Source organism: Equus caballus, chromosome 9, assembly GCF_041296265.1.
Source record: "Equus caballus isolate H_3958 breed thoroughbred chromosome 9, TB-T2T, whole genome shotgun sequence".
NCBI classification, from domain to species: Eukaryota; Metazoa; Chordata; class Mammalia; order Perissodactyla; family Equidae; genus Equus; species Equus caballus.
In genome coordinates, this window is record NC_091692.1 from 51,218,664 (window position 1) to 51,240,037 (window position 21,374).

At 36.3% G+C, this 21,374-nt stretch overlaps 1 protein-coding gene across 3 annotated transcripts in view; it reads left to right on the forward strand.

The window, feature by feature from the left end:
* Nucleotides 1–21,374, forward strand: part of NECAB1 (N-terminal EF-hand calcium binding protein 1) — a 172,977-nt gene that overhangs the window by 59,538 nt on the left and 92,065 nt on the right. For all 3 annotated transcript variants that reach the window (XM_014728038.3, XM_023648668.2, XM_023648669.2), the window contains exon 4: nt 11,520–11,545. In XM_014728038.3, the coding sequence (XP_014583524.1) occupies nt 11,520–11,545 (26 nt within the window). The remainder of the gene's footprint in view (nt 1–11,519; nt 11,546–21,374) is intronic.

A 21,374-nucleotide genomic window follows, 5' to 3' on the forward strand; every position in this document is an offset into this window, starting at 1 on the left:
GGGCAAGTTCCCCCAAAGATAGAGGGGTGATGCAGAACAAGCAAGAGATGTCCACTGCATTATAGAAACTAACCTTTTCATGTTGAAACTAAGAGGTATGAGAAGAAGCAAGAGGTGGAAGAGATAAGAATGAAAACAATCAGAAAAAACTAATAGAAGAGCCCCCCAGCAGATAGATACTTGAAGCTCTGATGGGGGGTGGGGGCAGGTATTGAGCAACAGTGAAAAGCGATGAGACAAAATGGAAAAGGGAAGTGGAGGGGTGGAGAGTCGTATATTTTATTATCCTCTCAGGACATCAGCCGTGGGACAGCTTTTTCGTTCTGGAAGACAGTAGATGTCAGTCAGCCAATTAGAGCTCAAAATCCTCTAACAGTTAAGAGTATAATGTTAAGCCATAGCAACTGCTTGTCAGTTATTTTATGCTTCAGCAGTTCTCCAGTACAGTATGATGAAAACAGTGTTTGGCAATTTTTTATTGTTTTCCCAGCCCTCTCTCCAGTATTATTTTATTGATACAACTCTAAAGTCAGAGTGGTTTTTTTTCTAAATATGAAATACCATTACGGGGGCCGGCTCCGTGGCTGAGTGGTTAAGTTTGCAAGCTCCGCTGCGGCGGCCCAGGCTTCGGATCCTGGGCGCGGACATGGCATCGCTCGTCAGGCCACGTTGAGGCGGCGTCCCACATCCCACAACTAGAAGGACCTGCAACTAAGATATACAACTATGTACCGAGGGGGCTTTGGGAAATAAAGCAGAAAAAGAAAAAAAGATTGGCAACAGTTGTTAGCCCAGGTGCCAGTCCTTAAAAAAAAAAAAAAAGGAAGACTGGTAACAGTTGTTAGCCCAGGTGCCAATCTTTAAAAAAAAAAAAAAGAAAGAAATACCATTACGAAAGAATCTCTGTAAAAGATAGATCCATTGTACTGGCCCAATGCACAATTTTTATATCTGACATAAGATTCAAGAGTGAGAAGACAGAACTAGAGCTAAAAGGAGTAAGCGTTAGTATCAATGACTGGTAATTGAAGCTCTACAGACAGTAAGCTCTGAGGGAAACAAGGCAGAGGGACCTTAACATGACTCAGGTAGGTGTTGTTCGTGGCTTAAGAGAGCAAGAGCACATATGCTATTTTCATTTGGAGACTGACCTTTTGTATAAGCAGTTTCTGTCCCCTACTGAATGAAACTTGGAGCTCTGAAGAGCCAAACAGGGAAGTAGGTAGCAGAGGATATTTTGTGTATAATTATTGAGCTTGTGCTATTAACGTGGAATATATAGAATTATAATAAATTTAAGCTACCACTTAGGGTGCAGCAGGCATTCTTTGCAGACTACGTTTCATTTCTGAGAAATATTTTATTGAGAGATGGTATTAGAGGTAGAGTGTTGAGAGATAGAGGCTGTTTCCTAAAATCACGTTGGCAACTTTTTAAAGATATTCCTGAGCCACATCTTGAATTTCTGAAGTATAATCTCTAAGGGTTGTACCTAGAAATCTGCATTTTTAAAAATTCCCCAGTTGGTTCAGATGCTCAGCCAGATTTAGAAACCACTAAACTAGAAAACAGACATGGGTGTGAACCAATTAGATTTCTGCATTTTTATTTTAATTTTAGGCTTGGACAAAGAAATATGCCTCCCCCTCTTCAAGACTACACCTGTACTTCGGATCCCTTCTTCCTGTCTCTGCTTGGTGTCTCTCCCTGTTACTTCCTATTTCCTCTCAGCCTCTTGGTTCCCACCCATAAATATAACTTTCTCCCTTCATTTGAGCTCATTTATGAGGTCCTTAGTCCTGTGTCTCCTTAGTCCTGCCTTATCTCTTGCTTTCATGCCATCTCTCTCCAAAGAGTCATGATTATGTTCTCCCTGCGTTTCCTAGACTCTCAGTTTTAGGGAAGGACTGAAACTATTGTTTTAGAAGTTGCCAGAGCCGCTAAATAAATGGGAATTGCAGTGGTTCTTCTTCATTCCTCGTTGTGTCTTTTCTTCAGTACAGTGAACTCTTGGACCTCTCTTCTCCTTGACTTCTGAGGCAGTGGGCTCACCTGATTATCTTCTGCCCATCCTATTAATGCTCTTTCCCAGTCCTTCTTCCTTCACTGCAGTCTTTTTTTTTTTAATCACCATAGCTTATTTCTTTCCAGTCTTATTGAGATATAATTGACATATAGCATTGTATTAGTCCAAGGGGTACAACATATATTGTGAAATGATCACCACAATAAGTTTAGTTAACATCGCTTACCTCAGATAATTACCAACTTTTTTCCTTGTGATGAGAACTTTTAAGATATACTCTCTTAGCAACTTTCAGATACACAATACAGCATTGTTAACTCTGGTCACCATGCTGTACATTGCATTCCCAGAACTTGCCCTTTTTTTTTTTGCTGAGGAAGATTTTCCCTGAGCTAACATCTGCTGCCAATCTTCCTCATTTTTTTCTTTTTGTATGTGAGCTGCTACCACAGCATGGCCACTGACAGACGAGTTGTGTTGGTCCGTTCCTGAAAACCAAACCCAGGACACCAAAGTGTAGTGTGCTGAACTTAAACACTAGGCCATTGGGGCTGGCCCACCAGAACTTATTTATCTTTTAACTGAAAGTTTGTACCTTTTGACCAACTTCACCTATTTCCCACACTCCCTACCCCTATGTCTGACAACCAACACTCTGTTCTCTGTATCTATGAGTTCAACTTTTAGATCCCACATATGAGTGAGATCATACAGTATTTGTCTTTCTCTGTCTGACTTATTTCATCCAGCATATTGCCCTCAAGGTTTATTTATGTTGTCATAAATGGCAAGATTTCATTATTTTTTATGGCCAAATAATATTCCATTTTATATATACCACATTTTTTTTTCCATTCGTCCATCGATGGACACTTAGGTTGTTTCTGTATTTTGATAATTGTAAAGAATGCAACAATTAACATGGTGTAAATATCTTTTTTTCATTTTTAAAAATTGGCACTTGAGCTAACATCTGTTGCCAATCTTCTTCTTTTAAATTTTTTTCTTCTTCTTCCCAAAGCCCCCCATTATATAGTTGTATATTCTAGTTGTAGGTCCTTCTACTTCTGCTGTGTGGGACACCGCCTCAGCATGGCCTGATGAGCAGTGCTAGGTCTGCACCCCATATCCAAACTGGCAAAACCCTAGGCCACCAAAGCATACCACACGAACCTAACCAGTCGGCCTTGGGGCCAGCCCTGCAAATATCTTTTTGAGTTAGTGTTTTTGTTTTCTTCAGACAAATACCCAGAAGTGAAATTACTGGGTCATATGGTAGTTCTAGTACTAGTTTTTTGAGGAACCACCATGCTGTTTTTCATAGTGACTGCACCAATTTACATTCCCATCAACAGTGCACAGGGTTCCCTTTTCTCCATATCCTTGCCAACACTTGTTATTTTTTATCTTTTTGATAGTAGCCATTCTAACAGATATGAGGCGATATCTCATTGTTGTTTTGATTTGCATTTCCCTAATGATTAGTGATATTGAGCACCTTTTCACACACCCTTGGTCTTCTTTTGAAAATATTTATTGAGGTCTTCTGCCTATTTTTCAACTGGATTGTTTGGTTTTGGGCTGTTGAGTTGTATGAGTCCTTCATATATTTTGGATACTAACCTCTTATCAGATAGCTGGTTTGCAAATATTTTCTCCCATTCAGTAGGTTGCCTTTTCATTTTGTTGGTGGTTTCCTTTGCTATTCAGAAGCTTTTTAGTTTGTAGTCTAGTTTTTTATTTTTGCTTTTGTTGACTTTGTGGTGTCAAATCCAAAAAATCGTTGCCAAGACCAATGTCAAGGAGCTTACCCTCTATGTTTTATTCTAGGAGTTTTATGGTTTCAGGTCTTAAGTTTAAATCTTTAATCCACTTTGAGTTGATTTTTGTGTATGGTGTGAAATAGGGGCCCAGTTTTATTCTTTTACATTGGCTGTCCAGTTTTCCCAGCACCATTTATTGAAGAGACTGTCCTTTCTCCACTGTATATTCTTGGCTACTTTGACGTAAATTAATTGACCGTATATTGTGAGTTTATTTCTAGGCTCTCTCTTGATCTACATGTCTGTATTTATGCCAGTACCATACTGTTTTGACTTTATAGCTTTGTAATACAATTTGAAATTGGGGGGTGTAATGCCTCCATGTTTGTTCTTCTTTCTCAGGAGTGTTTTGGCTATTCAGAGCCTTTTGTGGTTCCATAGAAATTTTAGGATTGTTTTTTCTATTTCTGAAAAATGCCATTGAAATTTTGATAGAGATTGCATTAAACCTGTAGATTGCTTTGAGTAGTATGGACACTTTAACAACAATAATTCTTCCAATCCATGAGCACAGAATATCTTTCCATTTATTTGTATCTTTTTAAATTTCTTTCATCAGTGTCTTATAGATTTTAGTGTAGAGATATTTCACCTCCTTGGATAATATATATTCCCAGGTATTTTGTTCTTTTTGATACATGGTAAATGGGATTGCTTTCTCACTGCGGTTGTAAATGATGGCAGTCTCTAAGATTCAATTCAAAAAGTGTCAGTCAGTTCCCTGCCTTATGTCAGTGACTCTCTTCAATGTTTGTTATACAGTAAGTGGAATAAAGTGCCTGCCCTTGTGTAACTTAGAGTTCAATGGAGGAAGAGAAAATTGGAGAAATCATTATCCTTACCTTTGGTAGGTGTGATGACATGGTTCTTTGGCTTAAGAGTCCAAATGAAGGTTCTTCCATGGCTTCTATGGTTCTTACTTTATGTATTTTATACACTATGCAGTTGAACTATTCCTGTCATTTTTGAGTATCCCCGTGTGCTGGTGACTCCAAATATCTATTATCAAGTCCAAGATTCCTATTGTAGTGGTTAAGAGCAGTCTTAAGTCAGACATACCTGGGTTTGAATCCTGGCTCTGCTGCTCATTAAATGTGTGACCTCAGACAAGTTGCTTAACCTAGCCTAAGGCCTAGTCCCCTTCTTGTACAATGGGGGTCATGATATGTAAATCATAGGGTTGTAGGAAGTAAGTGAGATACACCAGGTAAAGTTCTCAACACTGTACCTGGCGTATGCCAAGTACTCCTTGCATGTTGCTGCTATTTAACTATGAATACTTATTTTTTTAATTTTTAAAAATTTTCCCCATATTTGACTCTCTAGGGCACCATAAGCTTTCATTTTGGAATTCCCAAACTTCAGTTTATCTGGTGCAACTTACTAAGTCCCAAGTTTTGAACTAGCTGTTCATTCACTAAGTGATCAAGGGATACTGAAATGACACAGAAACAAAAAGCTGGTGTTATTTTGTGTGTATAACTGTTTTGAACCTCACTTAACATATAGTAACATGCACGTATTAACTTCCTAGGGCTGCTGTGACAAAGTGTCACAAACTGGGTAGCTTAAAACAATAGGACTTTATTCTCCTAGTTCTGGAAGCTAGAAGTCCAACATCAAGGTCTTGGCAGGGCTATGGTCCTTCAGAAGTCTCCAGGGGAGCATCCTTCCTTGCTTCTTCCTGCTTCTGGTGGTTACCAGCAATCCTTGGGGCTCCTTGGTTTATGGCAGCATAACTGTAGTCTCTGCCTGCATCTTCAATGGCCTTCTTCTCTCTGTGACTGTGTCTCTGAATCCAAGTCTCCCTTTCCTTATAAAGATGTCAGTAACTGGATTAGGGTCAATCCTAACCTAGTGTGACCTCTTCTTAACTTGATTACGTCTGCAAGGATCCTATTAAATAATACGATCATATTCACGGGTATTGCCTCTAGGACTGGAGCAAATCTTGGGGGACGCAAATCAACGATGCACATAGAAAATGTTTAATAGGTCTTTCATAAGTAAATGATTACCTTTTAGCTTGAGAAAAACAGGATGATGTGTTTTCCAATTCCATTTTGTCTGTCACGTGAGACGTTGTGTTTATGTGTGAAAATAGTCTGACCTTAGTTGGCCCCGCTATTAGCGAGGTTCAGGCTCTTGCTTGTGGGACCTCCTATAAGCTCCTCCTATAGAGGACACCAGCTGTAGCGTCTGTGATGATCACTATACACTCACACTTCAAACCAAATGCTTGCCAAATGCTGCCTGATACAAGACTCTATAGCCCTCACCTCTATATACTTGGGACCATTTAGTCTGTGGTTACAGGGCCTAACCCACTCTGTGTTCTAGGAACAATTATGGCCTTCAGCAGAAAGGATTTACAGAGCTCTTATCAGTGTTCATTCAGTGTGCTGGGCCTCAACATCATGTCACACTATGTTGATAACCTGGCCTTACTCATTGTCTTGCTTCTGACAACTGACTGTTTTGATTCTAAGAATGAATCTAAAAAGAAAAACTGGTAACTCTGTGAGGTGATAGATGTGTTAATTAACTTGACTGTAGTAATCATTTCACAATATATCCATATTAAATCATCACGTTGTATGTCTTTTAAAAAATCACATTGTACAACTTATATATAATTCTTATTTGTTGATCATACCTCAATATTGGAAAAAGTTTTTTTTAAATGTAAAGGAAAAAAGACCATCTCCATTTCTATCCTGGTTTTGATTTTCTTGGCTCATCGCACAGTCCAAGTCCCTATTCAATTACCCATGTAGTATTCCTGTTCTTCTACCAGCAGGGACCTGTATTCACGCTAGACCCTAGTGTTCAGCTGTCGGCTCAGGACTCTGGTGACTAAAATCACCTGCCCCTGCCTGCTGAGATAACTGGATACAATTTGTTCCTGAAATCCTTTTGGCCATTGTTATGTCACTACAGTCCTCTAGCTTGAATTCTCCCATCTCAGCTTGGTTTATATCAGCAGTATTTGATCTATCACAGGGCCACATCCAATTCTAGGTCACAGTCTTTCCCACAATCTGCCTTATCCCTCTGCAATTTACCAGACCCTTGTATGACCAATTGCAAATACAGTTCATGGAGTTAAATACTGTTCCAACATATTTGCAAGATCAAGTACTTTATCATTCTTTTAATCTCCCAGTACTGCTTCTGTTGATTTTCTTTAGTGCTATTTTGTTTAGTGTGTCAGAACTAGCTTAACACGTTTGCACTGATGATATTGGAAAGATATTCTGCTCAGATTATCCTTAGTGAATTGGGAGATCATAATATTTCTTTGTAAAGCAAAGAATGCAATGATGGCTAAGCATATTTGTTACTTAGCCAGTCTGCTAGTCTGGCAGTAAGCCAACATGAGTATCACCACACTTCCATCAGAGAGTAAGCATGTTGTTCATTGAGTCACAGTCTCCTTGCCTCAAATACTGTCTAGAAGTAAATATCTGTGTAAGCCAAAATTAACTCCTTTGGGTTATTAAGGAGGTTAGCAGTGTTTAGTGAACTGTTTTGCCAACTGAAAAAGAAAATCATTTTGCACTGGTAATGTTTAGACTGGTCAGTGATGAACAGGAAGCTCAGTAACATGTGAGCTAGGACTCAGAATTTAAAGATTCCTGCTAAGATCCACGGTGTATGGAAACTTTAATTTTGAAGATGAGGAAGCTAAAAAGTCTTGAATAGAATCAAGAGAAGCAAAGGAAGAGTTTAGAATGGTGGTTTTTCAGTAATATAGTCACCATCCTTTGTTCTTATTTATAAGTTGAAAACAGTAAAGGTAGCTAAATCTGTAGAAAAATACTTTAAAGAGATAACTAATATTCAGGTGAATATTATTTCACCTGAATTTAAAATTGTTTTGAGGTATAACCCAAGAACTGAGAGCTGGCATATAAAAAGGTGAATTAGAAAGATTCTGAATTTCCAAGTAGAAATCAGTCTGTGTCCCAAATATTTTCTCTTTTCCTGAACAGTAAACATACTTCTTAGGATAGTAGTTTAGTTCATCAGAACTTAAAGTGCCCAACACAGAAGAGTCAAAACAACTTTAACTGCCCCTAAGAGTTGTAAATGAATGGTGTTTAACTGTGTATGGTGTGTCATTGTTCTACTAGGAATGTCAGAATGGTGCTTTTTGCACAATTGAGTGGTGGGTCCAAACTGACATATCTAATGCAAATTGTACCGAGTAGACTCGTAATAAGTTAAATAATATGAACAGAATAACTATGAACCTTTTTATGCTTAACATCTCTTACTTTTCCTGATTTCTTCTGGTTTTAATCCCAGAATTTATTTTTCCCATTATGAATGAAAGCTTCTAATGATGAAAGAAAACAAAGATTTGGAAAATTATATACCCACCCAAAGTCCTAGCATCCAGAAACAATGTGGCGCACTCTTGACATTGTTGCTCACTTTCTCTCAAGCCCTTAATGTACACATTTTTTATCATTCTATATATACTATTTAAAGCTGGTTTGATATTTTTACACAACTGTTAAACATAAGCATTTTCCAAGCTATTGATAACTCTTCAGATACATTTTAATGATTGTATAATGATACACAATTTACTTATTCATCTCATGAACATTTAGTTTATTTCCATTTTTTTCCACATTTGTCAATCAGGTTGCAACGAACGTCCTTGTTCTTTACCTCTCCTTGGTGTCTAGCTGAGAACCCATTCTGGTTCTGTTTCAATGAGAATATGTTCACGTTGTAACTAGTATTCATTCTTTTCATTTAGATTTTTTAAAAAATATATGGCATAGCTAAAAGATTATAGGGATTCTTGCTATAAACATGAAAAGAAACAGGAAAATATCACATGCTATCAGATATACTTGAGGTTTGTCTATGGCTTAATATTCCTTTAAAATCCCATGTTATCACAGGATGAAAATATATCTCAGTAAGAAATCAATTCCACTAGAATTCACCCACGTAAGCCTGCTGTGAAAAGAACTGGTGTTACTACCTACCACAAGCAACATAGCACAGAAGCAGCTCAATAAGGGAGCATTGAGGTGACAACGCTGTAGCACTTTACAAAAGTGGTCTTTTATTAAGGAACAGGTAGAGCTAATGCCATGCACATTACTCTCAATACTATGTTTTCTGATATATTCCATGTAATTTAATTTTCAGTATTGGATTGGGGCTGTTTTTTCCTTTTAAATTAAAAATAAATCTCATTATGAACCTGCGAACCATTCTGAGGAAAAGAAATACAAAAACAAAGTGACCTTTAATGTTTTCAAGTCTGAAGTTCTGTGAAAACACAAAGGTTGGGGAATGACATGTCTTAATGACCAAACTGTTGGAAATGATACTACTAAATATTTCTACGCTATCTAATTCTGAATCCAAAAACTTTCCAAGTTTTGTGGTTTTACCTCAAAATCCTTCACATCTATCTATTCATCTTTTTCCCCTCTTCCCATCCCTACCTATCATTCCTAAAACTCCTGATTCTTCTTGATCAAGCCCCCATTAACTAATGCTTTTTAGCTTGAAATCCTGATATAACTATAGATTTATTTATAAATAATTATATGTATGCACCATTGTATTAATATTTATACATTATAAAATTGCACAAAAAAGTGAAAAAAATGTAAGCTTAATAATAAATACAAATAAAATTTCAAGTATTTCTTCTTGCCCCCAGTGGATGGTCTTGCACATCCCTTGAGTTGTATGCCCCGTTCTGGGAACAACTGGCTCAGACTGTAGTAATAACTTCCAAACTGATCTCTTGGACTCCTTTTCACCCTCTTTCTGTCTAATCTTAACCCATCCGTCAGTGACCTTCTTAAAGTGTAAATCTGATCATGTCACTTGTCTTCTTTAAATTCTTCTGTGATTCCAAATTGACAGAAAGATAAAGTAGAAACTTCTTAAATTATCACATGAGGCTTTTCATTGTTTAATTCCTTTCTTGTTTAATGACTTATGTTGCAGCCAAAGAACTACTCAGTTTTCTGAATTGTTTAGAAATTTCATGACTTACTCCTCACATTCTTAATTTTTATTGCGAATAGTGTTTCTTCTAACTGGAATGTTCGTCCTTTGTCTGCCATTTCTACTCATATTTAACCTTTGAGATTTAGCCCCCTAAATTTTATCCTCTATGATGTAGTCCCTAATACCTTTTGCCAGTTAACCACTTCCCCCTGTATCAGCTATTTTATTGCTTCTAGTTATTTATTTACTGTAGGAGTCTACCTCTAAACTGAGATACTAGACACAAGTGATCTGTGATAGTCATCTCAGTTTCTGTTGCAGCCTGATGTATCTATGGCAGTTAGAACAGTGCCTGGCACACAGCAATGATGTTTGTGGGATGAATGAATGAACAGAAATTCACACCAAAACTACTGCAGAAAACTTTACATATTGTGTCTGATGGCAAATACTACTTTACAAAAAGATTTACTTAAGTATGGAGATATTATTTATCCAAGATCAAATATTCAATGTCTTCAGATAAAATCCTGAGTTTAAAATTACATAACAAAACTAGTGATGGAGCTGGTAAAAAGACCCAATGTTTGGATGTTTACACCAGTGTCTCTCTTGTCCAACAACCCTGACTGATACTTAAAGGAGAACTGGATTGTGAGGTTTATTTACATTGAGCTTTGACATGTTACAGGTGTATAAAGTCAAAGAGTTTCAGTTAATTGATGTTTGAAGTTGATTTTTAGTAGTCTTCATCATCTTTAAGAGGTTTACTTCAATTCCAATTTCATTTAAACTTTTAAAAACCAGGAATGGCTGTTGAATTTTATTAAATTTCCATTTAGTTTTGTTACTATGATGGTTTTTCTCCTTTTAGTTATGATTAATAGATTATATTGATTTATTGCTTGATTTTGGACCATTTTTACATTCCTGTACCATATCTTCCTCGGTCAAGGCATTATTCTTATGGTAATGTATTACATCTGCTAACATTTCATCTGGAGGTTTTGCATTTATCTTCATAAGAGTAATGAGTGGCTATAGTATACATGTAAATATTGAGCCACGTAACTCTTTGTTATGTGCTAGAAACCATTTGAAATAAGCATTGAATCAAACTTGCCTCAAAGATTGATTTAGATTTGGAGGTTTTAGCAGTTCTACCATATCAGGAATCATGATAGCTAACATTTATTAAAGTGCTTACTTTTTGGTAGTTAGTCCTTTAGCTGCTTTATGTGTATTAACTCATTTAAATACTGTGGCATCCCTATGAAACAGAAATTATTATTATCCTCATCTTGGGGCTGAGAATTTGAGACACAGAGACATGAAGTACCCAGGGTACTTAGGGTCACATAGATGGTAAATGGTAGAGTCAGGATTTGAACTCAGACATTCTGCCTCTGGAGCCTACATTCTTCACCATCATGCAATATTCCCCCAGCATGATACTGGGGGACACACAAATCCCAGGGATTATTTGTTCAAAGACAGAATCTGACATAATCATTGTTAATAACTTATTGACTATTTAAACAATGTAGAATTTATAAGAGAAATACCATAACCACACATCATCTGTTAACATAATATAGATTGGTGGAATAACTGTATTTAACTATTTAAAAACTTAAATATTACCAAAGTAATACTTTTTCTTTTTATCTTTTCAGCAATCTTGACACAGAAGAACTCTGTGGTAAGTTTCTTTAAGACCAGTTAAATTCGTTACTTACTTTAGAATGAAAAAGAACACTGTCTTATATATTTCCACATACCCTGAATTAATGTCATAGATTAGGAGTTCTGAAATAAAATAAAAGATAATCAAGATCTCAAGGGATTACTTTATCAGTGAGTTTTACTCAAGTGTATATTTCACTGTGGAAAGAGTTGGGCCTCATTAATTTGTTAATGGAAAGAGAATTGTTATTGAAATGGGTACGCAGTTTCAGGAAAGCAAATTCTCCACCAGTTTAAATATATTTTTAAATTGATGTTTAATAAAACTTCATTATTCTCTTCAAATATATTGTGCAAATCCTTTTGTTACTGTTTTGCAAAGCTGACCACTTGACGTTTAGAAACAACTTTGTCCCATACCTGCCCTAAACTATTCTGGAATTTAAAATGTCACTTGCAAAACAAGTGATTCAATGGAGAGAGAGAAATCTTTATAAATTCCTAATTTAATGACCTCTTCATTTATTTTCTTCATCTTTGTGGTTGGAGACAAAAGTCACAGGCTAGAAAGGTAGAAAGGCAAATATTTTTGAGATTTATTCTTTGTAATGAAAACGTAATAGAGCATTGTAAGACTATTCAATTTGAAACAGCCGTATTTCTCTGAAAACTGGAAAGTTTCAAGTTGTATCTTTTAAGATAAATGTATAAGGTAACACCTTTGTCCAAGTTTGATCTTATTGTCTAGGCTACTTAAAATAAATTTGATGGTTAGAGGTGAGTTTCTTTGAAACTCCTAATTGAAGCAACAAGCACTTCCTGAATATCTTATAAATCTTACAGATGTGCAGTTTACCAAAACCGTCAAAAGGGTGATTTTATAATAGTCAAGAGTGATCATCTTACGTTTCATCAAAATGGTAGTGCAACACCAAGAGATGTCATGCCAGGACAAAATATCAGAATACAGGATTTTAAGACAGTAACTCTAAACAAAACAAATATGATAATCACCAACCATAAACTTTCAAATTTTCCAGTGATCATAAAAAGCTGTTTCCTCTCCCCGCATAGTGTCTATCTCATATTCACTGAGAAGAATCCAACTGAAAAGCAAGATACATTTATACAGAAATAAAGTTTTTTGGTACCAAATCAGGTCATGCTTTTGTTAGTTATGAAATGCTAGCAGCGAAAAACAGGAAACATCCTGACATGCTTTCATGTGCAATCAGACCATGACCCATCCACATGGGTATTAAACTGTGCCAAGTAGGCCAAAGGGCCCAGGTGGACCAAAGGCCACCAGGCTTTAGGATGATTAGCAGTCACTATAAAGGTCAGGTTGTGGTCCATTCTCATGTGCAGACAGTCCCTGCCAGAGGAGAGATGAAATAGAGAACTGGGAAGACTATATTGATAACTTCATGAGCATGGGAGCATATTTGCCTTAAATGTGTGGAGGTGTTGGGGCAAAGTAATCATTTCCTCACATCATTCAGATAATTTTTTTTGTTTTCTAGTTAACATTGCCTGGATAGACAAGGCTCATGAAAAAGCAAACTGTTATAAGAACTTTTAAGATAACGTTTAGTGGTTCTTCTTTATTTGCTGTGTTACTTACCTATTGACATTAAGGAGTATTACATGATCCTCTATCTTTGTACGATAGTATGTTATCTCCACAAAAAATGTTTTTAGTTTGTCTTCTATAATAGTAGAACTAGATTAGGAACCTACTCTGCATTTATTGAAAAGGCTTTGGCTATAATTTTCTCCCATAGTGTTAGTTGGGGAACTAGAATATGAGTTTTTTTTGGGGGGGGGGGTTTGATGGTTAGCATTTTTTAGAAATAAAGTTTTTTTAATTGAGGTATGTACATTTTTTTGAGGTAACAGTGGTTTATAACATTATATAAGTTTTCAGGTGTTTATCACTATATTTCGACTTCTGTATACACTACATTGTGTTCACCACCGAAAGTCTAGTTGCCATCCATCACCATACAATGTGCCCCTTTACCCCTTTTGCCTGCCCTAAACCCCTCTTCCCCTCTGGTAACCACCAATCTGTTCTTTACCTATTTGTTTGTCTGTTTGTTGTTGTTTTATCTTCCACTGTATGAGTGAAATCATACAGTATTTGTCTATCTCCGTATGATTTATTTTGCTTAGTGTAATACCATCAGGGTCCATCCATGTTGTTGCAAATGGCAAGACTTCATCTTTTTTATGGCTGGGTAGTATTCCATTGTATAGATGCACTACATCTTCTTTATTCATTTATCTGTCAATGGGCTCTTAGGTTGTTTCCGAATCTTGACTATTATAAATAATGCTACAAGGAACATAGGAGTGTATATAAATTTTTAAAATTAGTGTTTTTGTGTTCTTTGGATAAATACCCAGAAATGGAATAGCTGAGTCATATGATAGTTCTATCTTAAATTTTTTGAGTACCCTCCATACTGTTTTCCATAGTGGCTGCATCAATTTACTTTCCCACCAGCAATGTATGAGGGTTCCCTATTCTCAACATCCTCTCTAACTTGTTATTTCTTGTCTTTTTAAGAAGAGCCATTCTGACGGGTGACGATACCTCATTCTGACGTGAGGTGATATCTCATTGTGGTTTTGATTTGCATTTCCCTAAAAATGCATCTTTTCACATATCTGTTGGCCATCTGTGTATCTTCTCTGGAAACATGTCTGTTCAGCTCCTCCATTTTTTAATTGGGCTGTTTTTCTTGTTGAGTTGTATGAGTCCTTTATATATTTTGGATATTAACCCCTTATTGAATATATGAATTGTAAATGTCTTCTCACAGTCAGTAGGCTGTCTTTTCATTTTGTTGATGGTTTCTTTTCCCATGAAGGAGCTTTTTAGTTTGATATAGTCCCATTTGTTTATTTTTTTCTTTTGTTTCCCTTCTCTGAGGAGACATATTCAAAAAGATGCTGCTAAGGCTGATGTCAAAGAGCATACTGCCAATGTTTTCCTCTAGGAGTTTTATGGTTTCACATCTTACATTTAAGTCTTTAATCTATTTTTAGTTAATTTTTGTGTATGGTATAAGGTAATAGTCTACCTTCTTTCTTTCACATGTGGCTCTTCAGTTTTCCTAACACCCTTTACTGAAGAGACTTTCCCCATTGTACGTTCTTGCCCCCATTGTCAAAAATTAGCTGTCATAAATGTGTTGATTTATTTCTGGGCTCTCAGTTCTGTTCCAGTGATCTCTGTGTGTTTTTTCTGCCTGCACCAAACTGTTTTGATTACTATAGGTTTGTAGTATATTTTGAGATCAGGGTGTGTGATACTTCCAGCTTTGTTCTTTTTTCTCAGGATTCCTTTGTCTATTTGGGGTCTTTTCTTGTTCCATATAGATTTTAGGATTCTTTGTTCTCTTTCCATGAGAAGCGTTCTTGGGATTTTGATGGGGGTTGCATTGAATCTGTAGATTGCTTTAGTTAACATGGACATTTTAACTATGTTTATTCTTCCAGTCCATGGGCATGGAATATCTTTCCATTTCTTTGTGTCATCTTCAGTTTCTTTCAATAATGTCTTATAGTTTTCAGTGTACAAGTCTTTCACCTCCCTGGTTAAATTTATTCCTAGGCATGTCTTTTCTTTTTATTGTGATTGTAAATGGGATTGTATTGATTTCTCTTTCTGCTAGTTCATTGTTAGTGTATAGAAATGCAACTCGTTTTTGTAGGTTGATTTTGTACCCTGCAACTTTACTGTATTTGTTAATTATTTCTAATAGTTTTTTGGTGGTTTATTTAGAGTTTTCTATATATAAAATCATATCATCTGCAAATAGTGAAAGTTTTACTTCTTTTCCAATTTGGATACCTTTTATTTGTTTTTCTTGCATAATTGCTCTGACTAGGACTTCCAATACTATGTTGAATAAAAGTGGTGAAAATGGGCATCCTTGTCTTGTTCCTGTTCTTAGAGGAATAGCTTTGTTTTTCACCACTGAGTATGATGTTAGCTGTGGGTTTGTCATATGTGTCCTTTATTATGTTGAGGCACTTTCCTTCTGTAACCATTTTATATAGAGTTTTTATCATAAATGGATGTTGAATCTTGTCAAATGCTTTCTTTGCATCTATTGAGATGATCATGTGACTTTTAGTCCTCATTTTGTTAATCTGGTGTATCACATTGATTGATCTGCAGATGTTGAACATCCCTGCATCCCAGAAATAAATCACACTTCATCGTGGTGTATGAGGCTTTTAGTGTATTGTTGTATTTGATTTGCTAATATTTTGTTGAGGATTTTTGCATCTATGTTCATCAGTGATATTGGCCTGTAATTTTTCTTTTTATCTGTCACTGTATGATTTCAGGATCAGGGTAATGTTAACCTCGTAAAATGAGCTAGGAAGCATCCCCATGTCTTCAGTTTTTTTGAAGAATTTGAGAAGGATAGGTATTAAATCTTTGAATGTTTGGTAAAATTCACAGAGAAGGTTTACAGTCCTGAACTTTTATTTTTTGGGAGGTTTTTGATTACTATTTAAATCTTTTTATTGTGATTGGTCTATTCAGATTCTCTATTTCCTATTGATTGAGTTTTGGGAGTTTATACAATTCTAAGAATTTATCAATTTCTTCTAGGTTCTCTGATTTGTTGGTATATACTTTTTCATAGTTTTCTCTTATAATCCTTTATTTCTGTGGTCTCCTTTGTAATTGCTCCTCTTTTCATTTCTGATTTTACTTATTTGAGCCTCCTCTTATTTTCTTAGTGAGTCCAGCTAAGGGTTTGTCAATTTTGTTTATCTTTTCAAAAAACCGGGTCTTAGTTTCATTGATCCTTTCTGTTGTCTTTTTAGTCTCTATTTCTAATTTGCACTCTGATTTTTATTTCCCTCCTCTGACTGATTTTTGGCTTCATTTGTTCTTTTCTAGTTATTTTAGGTGTGGTGTTAGATTGAGATTTTTCTTGTTTTTTGAGCTAGGCCTCAAAAAAATGTTTCCCTCTTAGTACCACTTTTGCTGCATCTCATAACTTTTGGTATGTTGTGTTTTCATTTTCATTTGTCTCCAGGTACTTTTTTAATTTCTCCTTTGATTTATTCATTGATCCAATAGTTGTTCAGTAGTATATTGTTTAGTCTCCACATATTTGTGACTTTTCCAGCTTTCTTCTTGTAGTTGATTTCTGGTTTCATACAGTTGTGGTCAGAAAAGATGCTTGATATGATTTAAATCTTCTTAAGTTGATTGAGACTTGTTTTCATTCCCAACATGTGGTCTATCTTTGAGAATGTTCCATGTGCATTTGAGAAGAATATGTATTTGGGTGGAATGTTCTATATATATCTATTAGGTCCATCTGGTATAATGTTTCATTTAAGGTCAATGTTTCTGTTGACCTTCTGTCTGGATCAATCTATCCGTTGATGTAAGTGGAGTATTAAAGTCCTCTACTATTATGGTGTTGCTGTCAATTTCTCCCTTTAGGTCAGTTAATAATTGCTTTATTTACTTTGTTGTTCCTATGTCAGGTACATATATATTAATAAATGTTATGCCTTTTTGGTGGAATATCCCTTTTATCATTATATAATGACTATCTTTGTCTCTTGTTGTCTTTTTTGGCTTGAAGTCTATTTTGTCTGACATAAATATTGCTACACCTGTTTTCTTTTGTTTGCCATTTGCTTTGAGTATCGTCTTCCATCCCTTCACCCTGAGCCTATGTTTGTCTTTAGAGCTGAGATGTATTTCCTGGAGGCAGCATATTGCTGGGTCTTGTTTCTTAATCCATCTAGCCCCTCGGTGTCTTTTGATGGATAAATTCAGTCCATTTGCGTTTATAGTGATTATTGATATATGAGAGCTTAATACTGCAATTTTATCTTATGTTTTCTGGTTGTTCTATATTTCCATTGTTTCTTTTTCCTTGTGTTTTCTATCTGCCACTTGCGTTTGGTTTACTGTGATGTGTTTCTCAGTTTCCTCTTTATGTTTTGTGTCTCTGCTGTGAATTTTTGTTTTGTGGTTACCATGAGGTTTGTATAAAAGATCTCATAGATAAGATAGTCCTTTTTCTGCTGATAGCATCTTATCTTCATATTCCTTTGCAAATTCCATCCTTTTCCTCTTCCCTTTTCATGTTTTTGTTGTTGCAAATTATCCATTTTTTTCTTGTGAGTTTGCGATCAAGTTAAAGTGGTTATAGTATTTTTAGTGCTTCTTTTCCCTTTAACCTTTATGTTATAATAGAATGTTCGCTAACCTATTCGAATATAGCATTGCAATTTTCAGATTCTGTCTATTTATCATCTTGCTCAAAGCTTTATATACTTTTGCTTTTTTGTTTCAGGTAGGAGAGCTCCTGTCAACATTTCTTTAAGGCAGGTTCTAATGGCAATGAACTACGTCAGCTTTTTTTTTGTCTGGGAAAGCCTTTATTTCTCCTTCATATCTGAAGGATAACTTTGCTAGATAGAGTATTCTTGCTTGACACTTTTTATCTTTCAATGTTTTGAATATATCCTTCCACTCTCTCCCGGCCTCTAGATTTTCTGCCGAGACATCTGCTCATAGCCTAATGGAGGTTTTCTTCTAGGTTATTGTGGGATTCTTTTCTCCTTGGCAGCCTTTAATATTTGTTCTTTGTCATTGACTTTGTACAGTTTTATTATCATGTATCTTGAAGAAGGCCTTTTTGCATTGAGGTAACTGGCTGTTTTATTAGCTTCATGGATTTGTATATCCATTCTTTCCACCAGCTTGGGAAGGCCTCATCTATTATTTCTATAAATAAGCTCTCTGCCCCCTTCTCTCTTTCTCCTCCCTGCCCCTTTCTGGAATACCCATTATCAAAATGTTGCCCTTTCTAAAGTAGTCAGATAATTCTTGTAGAATTTCTGCATTTTTTAAAAAAAACAACAAACCTTAATTCTCTCTCCTCTTCTACCTGCATCATTTGTCAGTTTCTATCTTCAAGCTCACTAATTCTCTCTTCCATATAATCTGCTCTATTTCCAGTGCTTTCTAATGCATTATTCATCTCATTTATCGAGTTCTTTAGCTCCAGAAAGTTTGTTTGGTTCTTTAGAGTTTCAATCTCTTTGGTAATGTATTCCTTCTGTTCATTGATTTTATTCCTGAGCTCACTGAACTTTCTTTCTGAGTTTTCTTGTGGCTCATTGAGTTTCCTTATGACAGCTGTTTTTGAATTCTTTATCAATTAAATCACATCTCCCATGACTTTATTTGGTTTCTGGAGAATTATTGTTTTCCTTTTTGTGATGCTGTGTTACCATGGCTTTTTGTGGTGCTTGCTGAGTTATTCCTTGTCTGGTGCATTTGTTGTAGCCAACGCTTTTCTTATTTAGGTATAGCTTTGTTTTTATTCCAACTATTCAACCAATTGGAAGTTAGAGGCCCTCTTTGTTTTTCAGTAGGTGGTGCTATAGTGCTAATTTTTGGTTTCTCTTACCTGAGCTACCTCTGGCTATATTTGAAAATCTGCACATTCCACTCTCCATTGCCTCTGTTTGGGGTGTCACTGGTACTGTTGTCATCATTACCTGCACCTCTGGGGATCACTGATGCCTTGCTGTTGCTGGTATTGCTGTGGTCACTGGCTTTGCTGCTGAGGGTACAGCAAAGGCTGATGCCTCTCCTGCATCCCAGATCACCTGGGTCAGAAGCTCTGCCTCTGTCAGTGGGACAGGGGGAGTGGGGAAACTTGGTTCACAGGGCACCACCTCTGCTGTTGTTTGATACTTTGTGGTTGCAGGTGCCTCTGCAATTGAGATTTTGGAGTTCTGTGTGCACCTTGGCTGCTGCTACCAGGTTTTGAGCCACAGCCAGGGGCCTGGAATCAGAGGCTTCCACCTATGCTGCTGCTTCACTCTCCGTGGCCACCGGTGCAGCCACAACTGGCTGACTGGCCAGAGTTGCATGTACACCTCTGCTACCACCTACTGGATTCTCTGAGGCTGGGGATGAGTGGCACAGGTGCCATGGCCAGGGGTCCAGGGTCCTGGGCCCTTGCCTCTGCTGTTCCCCTCTTTTGCCTCCTCTCTATGTTCTAATCCACTCACCTCCATATGTACCAATATGTGGATCTCTTTGGCATCCTGTGTGTTGGACAAAGTAGCTTTTGTTGGGTTATGGTTTTTACTCACTGTAGATTGAAAGAGAGAGACAAAGGGATCCTCTCACACCACCATGGTGATGACATCCAGTATTTGGGGTTTTAATTCAACAAAATTACTCTATATTTTTAAACCAAGTGATTATATTCCCAATCATGTGTTATAATCCTTCCCCTCTGTTCAAGAATATGCATTTTAGTTTCCAGAGTATAGTTTCATTTCTCATTATTTTGTGAACATAAAGTAAATATTTAAGTTGGATTCTAATCAAAACCAAATGCTTCAGTGCTAGTAAGTGAAATATGTCAACTCACACCCCACACAAATTTCCCCTTGTGCGTGGGAGGGGCAGCACTTGATTGGCATGGAAAACAGATTTCCATGCTCTTTTGCAGAGCTAATTAAAACGTCCAGGTATCTAAAACTTCCATTCTGCTGGTTTTACTTATTTTGTTAATTTACTAAATTATGGACCCTAGAACTCACAATCTATTAAAAATGAAGTATTTATTTTTTAAATGTATTTTTAATTTTAGTTAAATATTACTTTCTTGATTTTTTAAAATTTAACAATATTGAATTAGGTATATAAGACAAAATGTCAAAGTCTCTCACTCTTTTTTCTATGATGCTGATCTCCACTGCTAACTACTTGGAACGTATCCTTCCAGACAATTTTATGCATATATTGACATTGATATATACACATAAATATTTTTTCAACAGTGAGATCATACTATATGATCAATGCAACTGCATACTGTTCTACTTCATTTTATTTAAAAAGGCTCCACAGTGCCCCATTTATGTTAATTTTTTCTATCAAGTCCCTTTAATGGATTTTCAGGTTGTTTCCAACTTTCCTCTGGGACAATCATCATTGAAGTAAATGCTGTCATTTGTACTATCTTCACTCTCCTGTCCGAGTAGTTCTGTATGGCAGATTCCTAGAAGTGTAATTACTTAGTAAGAAGTTCTTCCAATGTGCACACCCACCAGTAGTGTATAGGCATGCCATGATTATTCACTCTTCACATAATTGTGAAGGCCTTTCTAAATATCATCTTTAGGTCTTTATCTTTCCTATTAGTCAATACATAACTCAATTTTGTTTAGGTAATTATACTTGAACTTAACACTGAGTCTTTGATTTTCTGTTTGTGCCATCTTCTAGCTGTGATCTAAAATCTGCCAGGAGCAAAATTATTACTTTCCTGATCCTAACCAGTTTACAAATGTTTTTATAACCTCACTCATTTTTACTGAACTCTTTTACAAATGTTGAACTTAGTAGCTAAGTATTTTGAGATATGTATAGAGGAGTGAAGAATAATGGCAATGAAAGTTCACATAGCTAGAGTGCTTGATCTCAAAGCTTCACAAGCAAGGTTGGATATATTCAATAATCTAACTTCTCATCTAGTTAGCTGTTACCTACCAAATATTAAACTATTTTAAAAGTTAGATAAAGTCTATACATAAGATGTATAAAAACTGAGGGTTTAGGAAACTCCCATTAAAAAACCTATAAGCTTCATATTAAAGGTTCCTTTAAGTAGTTGTGCCCAGAGCACCCTTAGTCAGATTGCAGAGGAGCACCAGTTTGCATTGCCAGAGCCTGGGTACTGCTGAGGGTCCTGTGCCTGCCAAGTCTGGGTACTAGAAAGTCAGAAGTCTCTACTCCTCTTCCAGGCTGTTAGAGCCATGGC